The sequence below is a fragment of the Gymnodraco acuticeps genome, unplaced genomic scaffold, assembly GCF_902827175.1.
Source record: "Gymnodraco acuticeps unplaced genomic scaffold, fGymAcu1.1, whole genome shotgun sequence".
NCBI lineage: Eukaryota > Metazoa > Chordata > Actinopteri > Perciformes > Bathydraconidae > Gymnodraco > Gymnodraco acuticeps.
Window position 1 is genome coordinate 5,224,185 of NW_022990590.1, and position 21,591 is coordinate 5,245,775.

Consider the following 21,591-nt stretch of genomic DNA (forward strand, 5'->3'; position numbering starts at 1 on the left):
AAATAATAGGGTGAATGCATTGTAGTTAATGCACATTTGGAGATTTGATATTATTTGTGTTAATTATATTCAGTGAAGTTGAGAATTCTAAAATGTATAGGCTCCAATTTAAAGGCACAGTCTGCGTTTTCTTTTTAAGCCCATGAGTTTGATTATGGACGGTGTTCACATTTGCTACAAATGGCTATACAATTACAAATAAACTGTAAAATGAGTCTCTGGTGGATATTGCCAGATGTAAACTTTAGTTTGTGCAATATTCTTATTTTCTCAAGTATATTATCAGTTGCCAAAAGTGCACCATCTTTCACATTTGTAACATATTGGTTTTGATTTATTTAGCCATGAAAGAGATTATCCCAATGAAAAAAGGCCAGTTACTAAACATGTTTAGTATGCTCTGGATATTTACATATAGGATGATGAAGATAGTGATTGAGCAATATATTTTGTTTGCCCACTCAAAGTTAATTCTGGTTTATATCTAAAACCAGAATACCACAATAAGTATTTGGTCTTAACTTCATTTTGCAGCTTCATTCTACTGAATCTAACTGGCCCTAAAAACTCTTCAAGGGGCCTAGAAAACACACACACAAATAGTGCACAAAACACAGAAAAGCTGATAAAAAAAGCCAGAAAATGGCCTCCAGTTGGTGATTAAGTAGAGCAAATATGCATTTGTATAAAAGTGAAATCGAAACAAACATTAATGCTATCTTTAAAGGACCTTATTCTCAAACAACTATGGCACTGTCTCTCAGATGGAGGCCAGTGGTAAACTAAGCAATACAACTTAACCTAAAAAAGACATTATTACATAATATGTTTGATATCAATTTGTAGGCTACTATGTGTTTGGTGTATTTTTATGCATTATCGATATTGAAAAAGGCCTTGTGATGACTTTAGCCATAATTAACCAAATATCGACTACATGAAGTAGTAACATGAGTGTACGGGTGCACTCCGTGCACTGCAGGCGTTTTTTAGCCCGGTGATTGGCATGTCTCCTGCTGGAGGCCTGCGCCGCTGCAGCAACCCTGAGTTGAAACAAGGAAGTGAGTGATCAGTGCTAGTGTGGCGGAGGGATACACAGGCAATCCCCATTCTGGCCACGGCCAATATACACTTCCTAACCCGCCAGTGGAACTCCATCTAAGGAACGACCACACTCTGCCTCCACAGACCAACAAGCACACAACCCATCCGACATGGTATGTATTGTCATTCATTGTGTGCAGAGAGAAAATGTGTTTTAATAGCATACTTACTTACTACAAGTGTAAACTTGGTCTGTCTTTTCATTCGCTATTCACTCATTGATTCCGCTTACAAGCGATGTGTATGCGTAGAAGAGACGGAAAACACCCGTAAACTGCATTTGATGTTTTTTAGCCATTGCATTGGGATAATGTGACGCAATATTATAGTCTTACTTGCTTCGTTTTTAGTGATATATGCGTGAAATGATGTTCACCTTCATTAACGGGACAGTATTTCCTCATAACTGCGCAATTCATACAGCATTATTGTATTTGGTTGGTCGGGCCAAGAAGCTGCTTCACGGCTGCATGGTGCAGCTCGAATTAATTGTTGGATTGCATTTTGTAGTAAGCTATTCTGGGTCATTACAGCGTAATTCTGCAGTCATAAAGGCATTAGGGTGCATTTAACACTCCGACTTAGTAGCACGAGCGTGTTGGGAAGCCTACCTAACGTTATTAGAGCCACGCGCTGACATTTTCACATCAAAGCCGACACATCTCAAGACGTATGTTCGAGAGATATCCATGTTTTATTCTGTTTCCGCCGGCTGAACACGGTGAACCCGCAACTGACGCCTCCTCTCGTCATGAAAAAAACTGAGCATGCTGCGTTTGGCTTCCTCTTTTTCTATGTTGCACCATCTTGGATCTCGAGCTGAGCCGTGCGGTGATAGGGGAATGGCACTGTTGTATCTTGTCAGTGTTCCGCAACGGAAACTGACCATAATTGCAATGTTACGCGTGGCCATTAAAGTGTACTAATAAAACGATATGGGACGCAGTTCCGCCTTCACTGCAGCCTCTGAGGGGTTTATCTTGGGCTTGGTTTTCTATCTGTGTTATGTCGCCTGATTTGGTTTCCTCTTTGCAAATGTCGATGTTATGCAAATGTAGGCGAGTTGTCCGAGAAGCTCTTTCTGGCACTTGCCACCACAAAACATCAACAGCTGGGAAGTTAGTCAATTTTTAAAAGGTAACTATTTCAGCAGGAAGTCAAGAGAAACCGCAATGTTTCAATAGGCCTCAGTGACTTGCAAAATGTGCACCACAAAATTCTAACACATTTCACCAGATGATTGAGGCACACTTTCACACCAACACTGACATCTGCAAGCAGCTAATGGAACAGAGCTACGTCACATGAGAAGAAAATCTGCACGTGTAAAAGAGGCCTTCAACCCATTGATTATCAAGCCTGATAGATCATTAATGGCCCAAGGGAGTCAAGAAACTGTACAACTATTTCCCCCCCTCTACTGTGATCAAATATCCCATATATGGCATCGAGCTGCGATACAGTTTCACGTTGCAACGCGGCACAGTAATTGGAGTGTAAAGCGTGATTGTTGTGGAGTTAGTCTGCGTATCAGCATCTCTGAAAAGTTTAATCCACACGCGTAAGCCCCCTGTCTGCAACAATATGGCCATTGAAGTGGAAACAGTCTCCCCCATTGAGGTGGAAGTATCGAATAAGTATTCGGACCTTGCTAGGAACCTATCACATTCCTGTTACACTGTTGTTTGCTGATGCATGTTTAGTAACTTGAAGGACATCCAATCCGCTGCAATGAATAATGAATATGCTTGACGGAAACACCTAGCCATGCCCCATGTGCCCAGTGTCTCTGAGCGATAAAGTGCTGTCTGTGGTGCGGAGGGGTATCCAGCCACCCACCCCCATCAGGCCATATGGTGGACCGGCCTTGTCCGCAGGGTGTGGGGAGGCTGGTGTTGTTTACACCCATCTTTTCGCCTCCCCTCCTCCCCTCCAGACACAGCCCGGGCCCCGAGGCCTCATTGTCTTTTGTCCAGCCTCAAAGACAAGAGGCGTTCAGGGCTATGTCGAGCTCAGTGCTGCTATAGAAATAGAAAGGAAGTGTGCGTCCCACACTAACTCTTTGTGTTAGAATGAATGGAAGCGTGTGTGTGCTATTGTGTGTTTGTGTGTGTCACACCCTCTGTCATGGTGACAGCCGGTTGTGCATCTTTTGCTTGGTGACTATAAAGAACCTATATCGGGATTTATGTATCTGGAATCTAAAAGGGAAAGATTATTATAGGGCTTGGCAATATGGGAAACATGTAATATCACAACCTTTTTATCGATTTGGCGATAATGTCGATTAACCATTGGCGCTTTCACAAAAATATTTACACAATGAGATTTAAAAAAATCATCAGTAATGTGGATATAATGACTAAGTGGGTAAAGGAAATAGAAGAACATCTACAACATTCTGGCTCATGAGTTCATAAAATGAGCAATTTGAAAACTATCTACAGCGCCGACAACAGGGTTATTAGGAAGAAGATTAGCGTTCTCTTACACCCTTTTTCACCACCTATCAAATGAAACCAGTGTGAACAGTGAACCATGCAGTATGTTTATACAAGGGTATCAACTGAGAGCACCATATATTTCTCACTGCCTCCCACAGTTCTGTTTGGAGCGAATTGCTGGGGCCGGCTTCCCGGGCAACAGTGCGAGCGGTTGACCCACTCGTGCCAGCAAACTGCTGCCAGCAGTGCCCCCCCCGTCCCCCCGTCCCCTACAATCCCCAAACACTCACACTCCGGTTCCTCTACAAGCTGTCATAAGCCTGGCAGTGAAAAGCCATGTCCAAAGGACAGTGTGGATGGTGAATCACAGGGAGTTTCCTCTGCACAGTATGTCATATATCTGGTGAGAGAAACACGCAGAGGGGAAAGGTCTAGAGGAGGAGTTGGTGTAGGCCAAAGTGCCAGGGAAAGTAGGAAGAAAGATGAAGGGATGGGCCGGTAGCTGGTCTGGTGGTGCAGCAGCACCGTGAGGCCCCAACAGCTTGGGCCTAAGCCAGGGGAGGATCCATAGCACTGAGTCACCAAACCCCACACCCAGTCCACTTAGAGAGACAGCAGGGGACAGAGAGAGGCAACAGGAACGACAAAGCATGACAAAGAGGATGACTAAGGGGAAGATAGGAATGGAGATATCAACAGAAGAAGATTGAGAAATGTACAAAAGATAGAGGCAACACAAAACACAGACGAGGATGAGAATATTGGTCGAGCTGGGTGGCATTTTAGCATCGGGAGAACGGCTTTGTCTCTTGACATTTTCCCGATTCTCACGGTGGAAATGGAGAAAGGAAAAGGGTGAATTGAGGGAGAAGAAAAGCATTGAATCATGTCAGCTAATTGTATGAGCGCCACTGATGTTATCCGTGAAAACCCTCGCTGTGCTGGATCAATCCATCCTTTGGCTGCTGCTACGTTAGCCTTCAGCAGAGGCTTTTGTTTTTGACATGTTAAAGGTCAGCTCGCAGTGTGTCATCTGCTAAATCTTATCCAGTCCAACCCAATCCAGTAATTGAGCAAGAAATTCGATTTACTACCTAGATTTACAGAATAAAATACCCTCACTTCCAAACATAGATTTTACAAGGCTCTGATTTCCATAGCCATGGGCATTGAAGGTTTTCTTGGCAGTATCCACAGCTGCATTGCTTGTTCAAACACACCAATGTGATGGATGAATTTTCTTTGAGGCAAACTGGTTCTATGACTAACTCACAGGAAACATGGGGATGGAAAGTGTTGGTGTTGAGGAAAAATGCACCTTAAGCTGGACTGCACACATGTTTGTGTGTGACCTTATGTGCACATCTGCAACTGCTAATGTTTATCTGTGTGTGTTCCTTTGCTGCCAAGTGTGGTCTGCTAACCATAATAATTAAAGAAACTGTCGTTTTACAATATAAGGGGTACCTGTGGGATTTATTTGCCCCTCAAGCTTTGTATTCAAACTTTACTGCTGAGGGTCTGAAAACAGCTTCACAAAGAAGCTTGATACTTCTATGCAAAAGGCCTGGCAGTGGATGCTCGCCTGCAAGCCATTTAAAGCTTGTGTGAGTCACTATCAGCCGTCGCAAAGCCCCAGCTAGTGAAGGGGAACAGGCTGGGAGGGGAACCAATCTGCGCCAACCCAGCAGGCCGTTTTTCCTGTTGGTCAGCATGACCGTGGAAAACGCTCCCATGCTGATATGTCCCGAAACAACCCCGCCTAAACAGTCCATTCTGGTCTGGAGACAACACTTCATCCGTTTTTATTACAGCATCCCTCTGCCAAGCTTGGGTGAACCGCCATGCTGTAGCCTACTTTTCGTGTGAGTCAATCCCATAGAGCCACTCATCAGCCGGAAATTTAATTTTGTGCAATTCCATTGTGGAACTCTTTAATGTGGTAGCTTTACGAGGCATCTTGATAAGGCTTCGGTTAATTTAGCTGAGTCTGATAACTCATAGTTAGCATCGGACTTGGTTTTAAAACAAATCAACGTCTGCCTAGAGTCAATGTGGAATCCAATAGATTCTAAAATAATACAGGGACAAATGGTTTTGAGTCTGAATAGATACAAACATTTTTGAAAATACATTTAAGAAAGTGACATCGAAGCATACTCTTAACTTGTTGACGCTCCAATGCTAGCATTTGTTGCTAGCTAATGGGGCTAGTAATTCATTTAGGTTATTTTCATTGGTTAACCCTGTCAGATTCAAACACCGAGGCCAGCAGACCCCTAAACACTGACCAGTGTCGAGCCACGTGGTTGTGGTTGAGTGGGGACGATGAGGAATGTAATGACGCAACAGTTCAGCATTTGCAATAGCTGCCTTGTCGAGAAACTTCATTGTTTGTAACCCTCTCCCTTTTTTTTCTACCACAGGCTGACCAACTAACAGAGGAGCAGATCGCAGGTAAGAACAGAAAGATTTGTTCTCCTAAGATTTGTCCCTCATACCCAAGTCTTGCCTTCACATATCCACATTATCTTATTCCATACAGTATCTTTGTCACATGACCAAGATAATACATCTCATTAGCTGTTCTGATTGCTTCCACCTCACATATAGAGAGCATGAAATTAAGCAGCCGCCCTCCCTTGGTAGATCATTAGCTTTTCAAAATGAAAGGGAAATAAACGGAAAAAGCATTTACAGGATGTCATGAGTCAGGAGGAAAACACACTGAACAGTTTTCCAGGCGAGCTCATGAGAAGTTTCAATCACTAAGGCACCTTGAAATTCTTGATAAATAAATGATGTGGCCCTTGTACTAAAATTGGAGTCTACACAGTTTCCTCTCAGTCAAACCCCCTCTGTGGCTAATTAGCTTCTGCTAAGGCTCCAAGGCTGATGCTCAATATTGCCTGCGTCTCCCTTGATGGCTTTTTATGGATATGGAAATATTTATATTTAGAAGCACGCTTGTACAAGCCGGTGCAGACAGTTACTACAGTAAATTCACTCAGCTTTCAAAATGATGCACCATTGTTACGTTTTTCACAGTAGGAGATAAGACTGTGTGTTTTTAGAGCTCAGCTTATTTACAACCTTACCTCTGGGTCAGTTAAGAAACAAGCATGGATTTAGTCAACACGGCCACTTTTAGTAAGGGACTGATTAACCTTTTCTACCCCACTTCAGCGTCCTAACATAACCCTATTTTGTAACCGCAGCGTAACGGATATCTAACGGCTCATTCTTAACTCCATTCCCCACAGAGTTCAAGGAGGCTTTCTCCTTATTCGACAAGGATGGCGACGGCACCATCACCACCAAAGAGCTGGGCACAGTCATGAGGTCGCTGGGCCAGAACCCAACAGAGGCCGAACTGCAGGACATGATCAACGAGGTGGACGCTGACGGTCAGTAAACATGCTTGATTTAGTCATGTACCAACAGTTGGGAGTTATTCATTACTGACATGAGTCATTCTTAATCAATTCATATCAGGCTTCAAATTTGAAAATAATGCTAGTAGGTTTCTCTTGACTGGTCCAAAAGAGGTTAACAATCAGAACTACCTACCTTGTCAGATGTCATACACTGTCACACACACTGTCACACACTGCTTCAGTAGTTCATATTATTTAACACCTAGAGATATACAGTGCTGATACTCATATTTTCTGCTAAATCATACAAATAAAATTGGACTAAATCATCAGAAATGACTTTTTAAAGACAGCATGATATTTTGAATCATTATTTATTTAAGTAGGTGAAAATCTGTCACTGGATATACATAATGCTTTAATTTGAGGTAAAATGTAAAAAGATGAATAACTGTAATCACATTTAACAAAATCTATTGTAGGAATGGTTTGACATTTAGGTTTATAAGGTGAGTCAGTTCCTATCAAGTTTAACCTTTCCAGCAAACAAACCCATTTTTAAATCAGTGAAATGATTACAGTTTTAGTTCAATACCGTGTGGCACTGTTCTTTGGGCGATTTACCCATTAATGCCAGTCGTTTTCGTGGAATAGGACCCTAATTCCATGTTGCATGACTTCTGTGATAAAACCTCTGTTACAAATGCATAAGGGATTACGAATAGCATCCATTACAGCCCCATCTAGAAACACATCAGCGGTGCCGATGCCCACCTCCCTCCCCCTTTCCTACCAACTGTCCACACCAACTGTCTGGCCAGCTTTATCCTCGGATGACGTGTGACTCTGTCAGCAGTTTAGTCACTGTGTGTTCAGCTCCATCAGAGTTGACAAAGTCAGGGAGATGTGTGCGCAGGAGATGCTTTCACTGCTGGTGAGTGGAGCAGGCTAAGTGTCAGAAAGGCTGTCAGCGTCAGATTCTTCACTGAGTCTTTAACCTCCACTGTCTCCAAAAGGCATTGTGATAAGAGAGTGATCGAGAGAATAAAAGGCAGGAGAAAAAGAGAGAGGAGTCAGAGCAGTTGGCCTGTACTTCCCGTGCTCAGCGTCCTTGGGCTGTGGAGTCGAGGATGTGAGCCGTCAGTGGACCTTTACCTCAGCGGTGCTCGAGGTAAAGGAGGAATCAATTGCATCGCAACTTGGCTGCCTCTTTTTTATTGAAACGCCCTCCCAACATCCTCAGCCCCCCTCCCCCTAAGTTTCACCCAAGAGCACACACACCATCACTAACATCCCCTTGTTCAGCCTCTGCCTCCCTTGGCTGATGCAATCTAGGTCAGACAGCAATGAAGCTAGTAATGGAAAATAAAAGTGGTTACATAAGGCCTCTCTTCGCTCTGCACATCCAGTACCAACAATCGGCAGCCATGGGATGTCAGCTGGCCCATTGAAAATCAGCTTTATTTACCAAACAAGGAGGCTGTGGCAAGGAATTACAATGAATAAAAATGAGCAGATGGAAGGCAGACAGACAGGGAGCCGCTGAAAGAAATAGTCTCGCGGGTGATTTGATTGTAAAAGCCGAGGCGTAATTTATGAGCAGTTGGGGTTACAGTATCGAATGGCATTCCTGCTGTTTATCTTCCACAGAAAACCACAGCTGCTTCAAATAATACACTGCCTTCCACATTTCAGTATGTAACAGACCCCACCGAGCTGAAATGTGTCAAAAGATAAATATGGGTGTATGACAAAAGTATTAGCTTTAGTCACAGCAAGTCATCGTTACACAACCCTGCGCTTCATTCCCATCTCAGGGATGGAAGTTGGCTTTGTGATGCAGGGAAAGCGATGACCACACGCACAAGTGCGCAGAGATGCCTAAGCCTTCTATAGTTTGCGTCAGCGCCTCTTATGTGTAATCGCACCCATCTCCCACTCGGTTCACTCCTTATATTCTCTCCTCTTCACAGCTCCCTCACTACCGCCCGCCCACTCCCTCCCTCGCTTTATTCTCTCTCATTCCCTCCCACCATTTTCTCTCTTTTCCTCCCTATCTTCATCCCTCCTTGCTTCCATCCCCCCCCCCCCCGGATGATGGTTGCAGTCCTGCCCTTTTTACAAGACTGGGACAATCCCTCACCCACCCCTGCTCCAACCCCCAGTGGCAGCATGTGTTCCCTCGGTGCTGCTGGCTGTCTCTGTGTGTTAGATAACAGGTCCTTAGATTGTTACCCCCGGGCTATGAGATCACCATCTGCCCCATCACATTACTGCATCCCTTTTTACTCGTTCCACACACCACATCCATTCTCGCTCTCTTATTCTGCCTCTATGTAGCTCTGTGAGGCATGCGCCACCATTGGTTAATCTGCGTACAATCCCTCTGCCCCCATCAGTCCCACCCGGGGCTAATCCTCCCGGGTGCTTTGCCCTCGGTGTCCCTGACCTTCTCTTCAATCCCCTGACAATTGTTTTTGTTCGGATTTTAATTATTATACACAGAGATACTCACAGAGATACTCACTCCCATTTCCAGTTCTACATACATGCAGGGTTTACCCACACCCTCCCTCCCTGTGGTTGCTGTTAGTGAGCTGCTGAGTTCCTCATAGATCCTTCTTCTGTCAGGAGGGTCTGATCCCCTGGTAATCCCGTCTTGACAACAGTAACATGGATATTGATCCGGTCGCACACACACACGCAACCACCAGCACAGCGAGCTGCCATTAGCACCACCACAACTCAGTGCAAAATGTTAGAGGAAAAAAGGGACACAAAAAAGGATGGGATGGTGCATCTGCATAGAAGCTCCCCTGCTCCCTTTCCCTGCAGCCAGGAACACCAGGAGAGATCCTTTGATTTATCCAGGCTCCTTAGGGCCAAGCTGCACTGTAAACTATACGTCTACATTATGGATGACTGGCCATGGGTCCCCCCTGCAATCCTGCTGAGCTGTGTATAACATAAGCAACATCTTCCAAGGGCTTCCCTGAGGAACACCCGCCCTCCCTCCTCCCCTCAGCCTGTGGTAGCTGTTTATCACAGGAAGGAAGGTGTATACGAAAACTATTTTAGCGCCGCTCCCCTCATGGCCAGTATAGTAATGCGATAAACACTAGTGTCAAATACACGACAAGAAAAAAGAGGACCGGAGTAATTAATGAGCACTAAATCCTCTCGGAATATTTTTCACTTGGTTGCTTTTCATCAGCTAAATGCCGGGTCACATTATCTCTACTTATCCGAGTTCGCTTTTTAAGTAATTGCCATTTTTGCTGATTAAATGTGCCTCATTGGTCACCCACTGCAGGTAATGGAACCATCGACTTCCCCGAGTTCCTGACCATGATGGCCAGAAAAATGAAGGACACAGACAGCGAGGAGGAGATCCGCGAGGCTTTCCGGGTATTCGATAAGGTAAATAAATCTTATAAGAGTATATTAAAGGGACATTGTTATGTAATATATGTGAATAGTTTCCATTCTTTGCAAAGTAAAGTTTTAGCTTTGTTTCCTCGTTAATTTAATTATGTGGTAATTATGATAAAGAGATTTACCCAAGTAATCCGTTTCCAACATCCTGCTCAATTAACACCCAAGGGCCCTCAGGGTCTCCTCATTTCTCACCCCGGTGGAAATTAGTCAGATAGGATTTTTGGTTTCACAAATGTAATCCCATGCCGCATGTTTCCAGGATGGAAACGGCTATATCAGCGCCGCAGAGCTCCGTCACGTCATGACGAACCTGGGGGAGAAGCTAACGGACGAGGAGGTGGACGAGATGATCAGAGAAGCAGACATCGATGGAGACGGACAGGTCAACTATGAAGGTAAATTGAAGACAGTCGTAAAAAACAAAGTAAAGTGTCACGGTGCACAAATAGCTTTAGTTTCTAGGCCACAGTGTAAGCTTTTATTAAACAGGGGGACCAGAGCTCTTCATTTTCCAAGCTGTGTATTTCTCTGAGGGCGCCTGCGAGACAAACCAGCCACACATAATATCAGTTATTAGATAGGGGCTATAGATGGAGCCTGATGAGATGGGAGAAAGCCATCCTTCTGAATTATCATCAGTGTGCTAGGAGCCTTTTCACTCTTTCTTCTCTTGTTGCCTTCTCCCTTCCCCCTACTTTCGCTCCCTTGGCACATTACACGAGAGACTGCGCTCATTTTCTAGAAGGCTGTTGATATATTATGAACAGTCCATAAGTTTTGTCTGAAAAGTGCCCCACTTCTATACTCCCATTGTACCGCAGACAGAATAAGTAGTCAGACAATGAAAGCCTTCTCTTATTTATTTATTTTATATGTGCGGCGTGCATGCTCTACGAAACTGTAAGCTTTTGAATCAACCGGGTTTAATGAGATGAACATGGAAGCCGTTTGGAAAGGGGACACTAATTAGGATGTGTGTTCTGAACCTGCCTAAGTTGACAAAAAAATTAATAAAGCATTTAATAATTTAGCAGGTGAGTGCTCTTACTGGCAACGGGCTGTGCCAAAGCCTTAAACCCAATGTCCTCATTGTCTTTTGTCTTCTCTCTTTCTCTCTCTCTGCAGAGTTTGTACAGATGATGACTGCAAAGTGAAGCTTGCCCGCCCCGTCCTGTCCCCTCTTAGAAGAAAAAAAAAAAGGAAAAAAAAAATCAAAATGTTTTACTTACCTCTTGGAAAAAAAATGTTCATTTATTCATACTGTTTCTGTATAGAAAATAATTGAATGTTGAAATAAAATATCCTTCTGTCCACACAGGAAAATATAAAAATATACAAAAAATATCTGCATGAAAATGATGGTTAGTGATCCTGTCCCCTCCCCCCTGGAGATCAGTTTAGCATCAGTACTTAACAAGTAAAATAATAATATCAAGGAACCCTGTAACTACGACCTTCAGACTAAAACAAAAGCACTTGGCGAACTACTTCCAGTTCCATAGTGGTAAATGTCTGGGCTGGCCATCTCTTCTTTCTCTCTCTGTTTTCTGTTCTTCATGCATGCAGCTTGAGACCGGAGCACTAACCCCCGCCCCCCCATCCCTCCTCCGGGCTACCAGAGCGTGCTGATTCCACTATAAGCTGTCCTCTTGTTGGTTTGGTACAGTTTTTTTGTATTTGGAGAGGAACCCTGTACTGTTAAGATGAGAGTTTACCAGGTTCTAACTCAAGCGTTAAAGTGGAATGGGACTTAATTGTATGCTAGATAAAGAGAAAAAAACAATGTACAAAAAATACATTTTCAAATGTTTGGCATGTTCTTTTGTTTTTGTTATGTTATTTGGACGGCCATCTTAGTAGTTGTGCGTCCCGCCCTTCTTAAACGAGGGGGGACTTAAAGAGTCTTACGGTGAGCTTTCTGTTTCTTTTTCTTTCGCTGAGATGGAGCGTCTGTTTCTTGCAAGAGAGAATCACTGGCCTTCACTTTTCTTTTTTCTTCTTCTGTTTCTCGACTCAGACAAGAGCATAGTGATGGGTGTACTGTGTTCGCAGTGCATGCTGTTCCGAGTGTCAGCGCACCGCTCTTCGCAACTGTTCGTCTGAGTTCAGTTTACATTCATTCCAAGTTGTACATGCTAGTCTTTATTTTTTTTTTTCAAATAAAAGACCATGAACTTTATCACGTCTTATGTCATTTCTCTTATGCATGATCTGTACAAATTATCGCTATTGTAACAATTGTCTTGTGTTTTACCAACTGGAGAAATGTGTCAATAATAGAGGATTACTAGCCTAGTCCTCTCCACCATGTGCAGTGTCATTGGGTGATGTTTAGCAGAAGAGGACTTGCGGTGTGTAATTCTGTGCTCCATTACATGGCAGTGCGGTTGTGGAGAGAGTGAGCTGCTCACACACAGGGGGAGGGAGAGGCAGCAGAGTGTTTGCTCTCGCGCTCAGCAGTGAATATACAAACACATCTATGACGCTTCTCTTCTCTCAAGTCCCAGCGGGTTGCTAGGCAACAGGAACATGCTGTAACTGGGATGTTTTTTTTTATTTTTTAAAAGGCAAGTGGGAGTTTGAATAAACCCTCCTGCTTCTGCTGATGTCTCCATGTCGGCTTGTCCTAGTAAGGCAAACCAGGCCACAATGCTACTGCCGTATGCACTTTTTAAACGACACACAGAGTAGAGCACAGCAAGGTCTCTGCCATGACACTGCACTACCTTCATGTCTTAAAAAGTCAAGTTTACTATATTTGGACTGTAATTTGACCATGTTTAGAAAGGAGCAAAGATAGCCTGAGAAAGCTCTCCGCCCACCTACAGCGTGGAAGGAAGCACTTCCCCTAATCAGAGCTCTAAACATAAGCATACAGTACACACCTTATCCTTTTAACACAGAGATAGGGTGGGTTTCTGCTTTCAGGGAAAAACACTAAACACACTGTATTCCTCATACACTCATTATTTTTGATCTGTTTTAAATTTGATGCCATTTACCAACTGTGGAATGAGCCTTGCCTTATTATTAATCAGATAAACCGAGGTTCAGTGGAGGAAAATGTGATAAGCAGGAGGGGAAGCCCTGCCCAAATGCTGCCAGTAACTGGGAAGTATGTTTCTCATCTTCTAATTACAGCCCTTTTATTTCTGAAACTAATGCACTCAGCTTTCCTCGCCCCTCCCTGCAGCACCAGAAGAGCCAATAGGAGCAGTTGTGAAGTTGATTGACAGCTGGCCCTGAAGCTCTGCTGTTCTAAGCTACCTCAACTAGGCAGGTGGTCAAACCTGGAAATGAACATAGGAGGGAAAATAGCAGAGCTCTTTTTTTTATCCCTAATGTGTTTAACATTTAAGACATAATTAAATAAACAGTCCTATGAATAAATAAAGTGAGATGTACAAATTAATCAATATGTTGCAAATTAATTCAGTTAATTATTCGAACAAAAGTGATTTTGTTGTATACTTTTTTGCTTCACGTTGCTTTTCATTTCCTAATTTAACAGGAAACAAATAAAAGACACATTTAAACAGCCACTGAATTGGCACTACACTATGACTACTACACTACTAAATGTGACATTTTTTATGTGCAAATAAAAAAAAACATTTGAATGTTTATCTTGGCCAGCGATCAGCTGAGAGCCAGAGCTTTTTAGCCAGCTAGCTAGCTAGTTGGCTTGTGTACCAAAACGAGATAGCTAACCATCATACAACAATAAAAACTGCCTTTTTTCTCTTCACAAAAGGGTGTGTCTTTGTATGTAATTAAGTCGTTAGAATCACAACAGTAGTTTAATTTTTCAGTTAGCTCCAACTGTCAACACAGCCTCTTCAATTTGTTGCTAAAAAGAAGCTCACAACTTAACTAGTTAGCTAGTTCATTTGATGGCAGCTGTGCGCCTGTTAAACTAAATACAAGCAGCATTTCCTGTCTTTGAACTGGGTTATTTTGAGCAGCAGCTAGTTGGTTTAGTTGGAATTAGTTAATACTGTTGAACTTGCTATCGCTAAGAAGGGCTAGCTAGCTGGTCACAATGTGGTTTCTGTTGAGCCCTGCCAAGGGAGGCAGGGGGCTCGGCTAATGTGAAAATGATGAGATGGGCACATGTGACACCTCTAAGTAATAGCGGCTTTACAAATATACATTTCTACAACTAAATTAAAATCTAGAAAAAGAAGAATGATTTTTACGTCATGTTTAACATGTACGTTTAACATGTTAGTTTCACTACATATTAATTTGAATATGCATTGCATGGCAGAGTACTATCTAAGCTTCTGAAGGACATCATGGAGTTCACCCAACAACTACAGCCATTACTTATTCAAATTATGCATGTTCTGACAGGCATACAGTAGGCATAGGCCTACATTAAAACAGGGTTGCCAACTCTCACGCATCTGGCGTGTGACACACGCTTTCACTCTCAATCTCACGCTGCCCAAACTATTCTCACGCCAAAAACAAGATGAACCGGCGATCGTTTTTGGTTGGTTATTTACAATGTTGAGTTGACAGCTGCTCAAGCTTTCGATCCACTCCCTCCCCGCCCCCACCACTCTTACAACGTTAACAGACAGCAGAGCAGCGGGAGCCGGTTGGTCAATCCCCGACCTGTATTGCGCATGCGTAGATGATCTAAGATCCAGTAGAAATGATAAAGTAAAAGTCTGCTGCGTATTGTTCCACTAGGACAGGGGTCTGCAACCTTTTTGACCAAAAGAGCCATTTTGCTCCTTTTTCCAAAACATTTTTTTGTCTGGAACCGCAAAACATATTTCATAGTTTTTTATTGTTATATCAGACAAAAACTAGTTTTTTTGCATTTATTAGGCTATTTATTACATGATATAAAACTGTTAACCTCTAATAAGAAACAAATAACTCTTATAAGGAGAATTAAAAATAATACACAGGCCTACTTTAAAATAAATTAAACACAGCACTTGGGGAGTCCTCTGCACATTTGAAGGGGAAAACAATATTATTAAAATGGGCCCACTTTGAAATAAATAAAACATATAGCTGCACCCTAAAAAGAGTTAAAGGTAGGGTAGGTAAGAATGGAGAAACCAGCTCGAGTGCGCTAGAATTTGAACGTACACACCGGAAAAAATATGCCTCTTCCTTCTGGCTTTCTTACAGAGTCCCTCCTCCAACACACACGAACGCGCACATGACCAATGAGGGCACGAGATAAGTTTGTGCACAGATGGAAGGCTGACAGGCAGTTAGGCCATCCAGTTATTTTAGCCAGGCCGGCTCAGATGATTGGTCGTGCTTTTTACAGCGCTACGGCTTCCAGAGATTAATTTTTGTATGTATTTATTGTCAAAGCATTTAATATATTCATTGCTATCGGGACGTTAAGAGCATTCCATGGAATATAACAAAAAGTGTTTTCTGAAATAAATTACATACCCCATTGAATTATGACTGAAGATCGTCAGCTGTCTTCCTCTCCCTTGTTGTTCCTCGATACGTAAAGGCTGCAGCACCTTTGACCACTTCTCTCTACATATCAAACATACCGGTAAACCAGCATCGTTTGCTGTGAAAGCAGATAACTCTGTCCACACAGAATTAAATCCTGTGTTCCTCCGGTACTTTTCTTTGATTTATCCATAGTTCGCTCATCGAGCCGGGGGTCAGGTTATTCGCCTCCAAGAAAAGGCGCTCGTGCGGGACCGTAGCAGGATGTGACGCATATTTTAGTTGACCTAATTAAAACCGTTTTGTTTTTTATTTATGTGTCACAGTATCACCTCAAAATACAAGATACGAAACATTTTCAACCATGCAACAAAATATAAATAGTCCTACAAATACTTTTATTTTATTTCCTTCTTATTTTTGTCTAAGCTCAAGGGAGCCAGAGCAGAGGGCTTAAAGGGCCGCGGGTTGCCGACCCCTGCACTAGGCCAAAATAGAGTCAAAGAGTATATGAGAGTGAGAGTGTGTTAATTAATATATTTGGCAGTTTGGAGTAAGTCTGTAGATTTGTTTGTGTGTGTGTGTTTCATGTATAGGCCTCTCACGATAATTAATTTTGTTGGATACATTTTCCCGGAAATTATTGCAATAAACGATAATATTGTCGGCACCGTCGTCTGACCATTTTAGACCACTGAAATAATGATAATATATAATAATAATTCAAGTACATCCTTTCAAACTGCTAGTCACATCCTCATGTAAATGGCAATTTATCGAGTTCATTTTTATTTATCGTACGATAAGTCAATTAATTGTTTATCGCGACAGGCACACAATAAAACAGTGGAAACAAACATGTGTTTGACTTTCATTAGTGAATGAAACTTTGTGCCCTTTATAGTCTGTGTCCAATATTGTGTATTTGTATATATTGTATATATATATGCTATGGTCCCGCTACTGACACGATAGCTGTCATTTAGTGCGCAACTGCGCATATGTGTAATTAAACCCAGGATATAAAAATCTCACTCCAACCAGGTACCCAAAGTTGGCCACCCTGCAGTAAAAGTACATACCAACCCTACAATCACAAGCTCACACATGCACCCAGAGAACAGGTGGGCCCACAACCCAAGGACAAACCCACTTTTTATATGACTCTGCTGGTAGGTTTGTGACTGCTGTTAAATGCAACAACCAACCAATAAGCCACAACCCAAATGCACCCTGTCAACCAATCCCGAGACTGAAAGGTGGTGGTTTGGATGAGACTCCCAGAAAAGGCCTCCCCTCCTCTCTGGTAAGAAGGAAGGGACACTTGAGCACCCTGGGGGTTAAATTAGGAACATCAATATTTCACGTGTAAATGAAGCAGCACACTGTGGAGGCAGTAATGCGAGAAGGATTGACTGGGCTGAGGTATCACGTATCAGCGCCCCTGGAAAGAACAGGCACACGTATGAGACAGGCCTGTGACATAAAGCAGGAGTGTGTATGTCCTTGTGTGAGAGGGTGTGTATCCTACATGTGTGTGTGTGTGCAGACAGGACATGTGTGCACAGACATGGAGCCCTGTTTGTTTGTTAGTGTCCAGCAGTATTTAGCAAGTTAAGGAAGTGGACGTGGTGAGCTGAGCCAGGAGCAACATCAATATGGGGAAGCTTCTGGCACTTTCTAACACGCGCGCACACACGCACACGCACACGCGCACACACACACACACACCCTAAGTCCATTAGCACCAGCTTAATGCATTTTGGATGTTGTTATAGTGAGCTAAACAAGCATGTGATTCTTTCTAGTGGTTGTGAAGCTGAAGGTGTCCACATTTTTAAAGAAATGGACCAAATCTCGCTAAAATAAATGGTCCAGTGTCAGAAGGGCGGTAATAAAGTACGGCAGAGAATATTTGTTTTAAAGGCTTAATCTTCACACTTTGGCACTCATGCTTTGCCTGAACACAAGTACACAATAATCTACTTGAAAATGTCTTTGTATTTCACGCAAGTATGGGCATCACCTGGGGCGACACGGACACCAGAACATTTCTCCCACTCCGTCGCCAAATCTGTACCTATAAAGCCATGCTTTGCTGTTCTTTATTTCACTGTATTATTAATACCAAAAAGCAGAAGCACCTACAGTAATTAGCCTGCATGGATTTAGCCATAATGTTTGTACAGCCTCACTGCTTATTATGGGCCTTGGAGGGTTGTTTTCACCGTGTTGCGCTAATGACGACTGTAGAGGTGGTGGAGCGAAGCACTGCAGGGGGTTTGGCTCTTATTGCTCCTCGTACTCTGCAATGCAGCGTGTCACCCCCTCCCCACCACCACCATCATCCCAACAAACCCAGTTTAGCTCCCCTCTAAATCAGTCCCAGTGCCTTTTCAATTACTCGGAGCAGCGTGGGTCTCTCACTAACTCTTTCTCTCAACCTCTAATAGCCCATCTCTCGTTCTTTTTTTTTTTTTATCCCCCCCACTCTGTCATTCCCTCCATCTTGATTTCTCGCTCTGTCTCCCTCCCTTGTCCTCTCCCTCTCTCTTTCCCCCTCATTTGTCCAGCTCTCTCGTCTCTGCCTGCTCCATTTGTCTTACACTGCATTTTCATTTTTATGGACTCCAATCACTCTTCTCGTTCCTTTACTTCTTCCTCCACCCTCCTTTATGGTGCGTCAGTGTCCCCGTCAACGTCTTTGGGCTTTTCCTCACCGGCGCCAGGCCTTCCTCTATTTACCTTAGAAGAATAGGCTCATCCATCTTTGATTGTTGTGAAATATTACGGCGGTGTCACGACAACCAAGCCTCCCTGAACCTCATGCAATATTCAGAGGCGATGATATAAGATTCCTGTTAATGAAAAAAACAGCAGGCAATGCAAACAGCCTTTAATAACGGCCTGGCAGAACAGCTTGCTCCCTATTGAGCCTCAAGAGTGCAGTCAGCTGGTTGTGGTCCGAGGCTGAGAGACCCTGTAAATCAACACTGGGCCCCCAGGGTGAAGGCACCGGTCCCCATGGACCTGTTTGCTACATCGGGTCCCATTTGCAGCCGCCATTATCAGCATTGTAGGGGCAATTTTCGGCATGGGAGTTCACTTCCATTCATTGGAAATATATATTGTACTGCGAGGGTTGGGAAACATTGTCAAAGTGACGAAGAGCCAGTAAAGCTAGAAATGTCCTGTGCTTGCCTACTGATGCACGAATGCACACACATGCAAAAAGCAAATACACCCACTCACATGTATGCACACACTCCATACACATGAGCAGACCTGAGGGGAGGGGGACTTAGTGGCACTGGATTGCATCAGCAGCTCTACCAATAGGGCTGGGAGAAAAAAAGAAACTGGGGGGGAAGAAAAAAAAAAGAGTGAGAAATAGCGAGAAAGATCAATGCAGGGGGGACCAATCCAAAGAGACAGGAAAGAGATGCAGAGGGGGAATATGGAAAAAGGGGGGAGTGTGAGGAAAATGAAGCAGAAGGATGGAAGGAGGGTGGGGGTTGTCAGAGAGAAAGCGCTGAGCTGGGATCCTCCTGCAAGGGATTTCCTCCCTCTGATGTATTTCGCCCCCCTCTTTTTTTTTTACCGCAACGTAATCTTTCCTGGGTTCATTGCATATTCCCTGTCAATACCCAAGTGCTGCTGCACACCGCAACCTTCCCATCAAACACTACTACTACTACTACTACTGCTGCAGACCTCCCGAGTGGTCCCGCCCCGCCCCGGTCCTGCCAAGTCCCTGCAGATTTGAACCACCCTGACATTGGAGAGAGAGATGACGGAGTGGGAAAGGGGAAGGAGATATAAAAAGGCAAGAGAAGAAAGGGGAAGTAGGGGGGGGTAGTGAAAAGAGGGCCACTCCTGCGGAGGCAATGCAGAGGCAATTCGATGCAAATGCAAGATAATGCAGTGGTGTTGGGAGAGGCATTGCAGATGAGACAGGGCAAGGACAAGCGAGGGAAGGCTGTTACTCCAAGCCCCCATGGGCACGACGGATGATGCTGAAACACACCCTCGACCTTGATGGACGTATACTATGAATTACATATTAGTACGCAATGGAAAATGTGCAACAGTATCCACAAATGAAAGTGAGAGCTGACAACAGATTGATTTGGCCTGGCATCCAAATCCAACTTCTACCCTCTCCCGCCTCGAAGCACGCGCATAAACATTTATCAACTCATGCACACACTCATATAACAATCTACATGACTAACTGCTCAATTATTCACGATCAATATACGCACCGTCTGAACAGAACACAACCGGCTCAAATGTACCTTGACACAAAGGAAGTCATTACAGGAATAGGCTGAGGTTTTAGGTAATGTAGACACGGCAATCTACGCTGACGCAGTTCGTAATGCAATTTTCAGAAGTAATCTTGTTTCAAGTCTTGTTATAGAGCGTACAGTCGGAGCCACAGCATGAGTTCCTCCTCCCTCAGTCTGGAGAATGTTCCCTTAAATGTTTTACGTCCTCCTTTTTTGATTTAATAATTCAATAAAGCTAAACTTAAAAGGGTCTGCACTCTCTCAGGGCTGCCAGGAACAATTAAATTAACCAAACAACGTGTTGTGACAGCCTGGTTTATGCTTGGGTCCTTTATTTGTTGGTTGTATTGTATAACCCCTCAGCCCCAACTACTTCTCCGTCTTTCCCTCCCTCTCTCTTTCTGTCAGTTCGCCCTGCATTGACAGTATATCAGAGCGCAGAGAAAGTCGAGTCAGACTTTTTCTGTCCCGCTGTGACGAGCCGTGGGCCGCATTTTGTGCTGTGGGGGTAAAAAAAAAAGAGAAAACCTGCTGTCAAGGGGTAACTGGAAGAGACAGCGGGGAGAAATGTGATGGGAATGGAGAGGCTCTGCATTTGTATAATATTGTATGTGAAAGGTGCTGACAGGCGACAGTGTGGGAATGGCAGAGCATTCGTTTCCAGGATGGGTCGGTCAGCCAGCCTTCATCGCAGGCTCATCCACAGCTCTGTTGATTGACAGGGAGCCAACTGTCAGCAAGTGAAAAAGCCTTGGACTCAACACCACACTAAGTCTTTTCTGCACAATAGCATTGCCGGAGAGCAACACTTGTCATGTATAAAGCATCAGGCCTGAAGCAGAAATGGGAGGTGACTATTTGCAGGTTAGGAAAGGGCCAAGACTTCAAATGACCACGTACCGTTTTCAATACTCATGTGTCAAGCAAAATATAACGTTTTTTTTTTAAGTCAGTTTATTGAACATGTCAGAAACAAAAACATACAACAATAATATATATATATTCTATTTTTTCCTTTTTTTTTTTCTCACTCAAATTAATAATTATAACAAAGTACAAAAAAACAAATAATAACAACAACAAAAAAATAATAATTCTCAGATAGTCTCTTTAGTCATGTTATGATAGTCATGTTCAACAGGGGCAAGAAGAAGCTTAAAAAAACGTTTCTGGTCCTACCCCCTCTAGCATATATTTTTCTTATAAATAAAACATTAGGTCATCGTCATCAGCGACATGTTTGTCTTGTTAATTTGTTTTTTTACAAAACAGTCAGAAAGAAATTACTTTTATAATTACAAGAAATAACAACAAATGGGATTTTACAGGTCCTGTTCATAACCATTCATGATTTGGCTCCTAAATAATACTTTCAGTTTAGATAGACTTGTACAATATTTCAGTGCATCATTACAGTTATTCCACAGACTAACACCTTTTGATGAGATTGAGGTGGTTTTTTGAAAATGCAGTTTCCTCTCAACATGTGCATGC

General features: G+C 43.3%; 1 protein-coding gene across 1 annotated transcript; it reads left to right on the forward strand.

Moving 5' to 3' along the window:
- The first annotated feature begins 1,047 nt into the window (after positions 1-1,047).
- LOC117554187 (calmodulin-1) lies at positions 1,048-12,542 on the forward strand. Its single transcript, XM_034228480.1, has 6 exons — positions 1,048-1,217; positions 5,975-6,005; positions 6,812-6,955; positions 10,239-10,345; positions 10,623-10,758; positions 11,489-12,542. Exons 1-6 carry the CDS (start codon positions 1,215-1,217, stop codon positions 11,515-11,517), a joined length of 450 nt encoding a protein of 149 aa, XP_034084371.1. The 5' UTR covers positions 1,048-1,214; the 3' UTR covers positions 11,518-12,542.
- Positions 12,543-21,591: the final 9,049 nt, after the last annotated feature.

What these genes read in the sequence shown, in the direction of transcription:
- LOC117554187 (XM_034228480.1), top strand. An exon ending in CAACGAGGTGGACGCTGACG is followed by an intron (nt 6,956 to 10,238) that starts GTCAGTAAACAT and finishes CACCCACTGCAG; the next exon opens with GTAATGGAACCATCGACTTC. An exon ending in CGGACAGGTCAACTATGAAG is followed by an intron (nt 10,759 to 11,488) that starts GTAAATTGAAGA and finishes CTCTCTCTGCAG; the next exon opens with AGTTTGTACAGATGATGACT.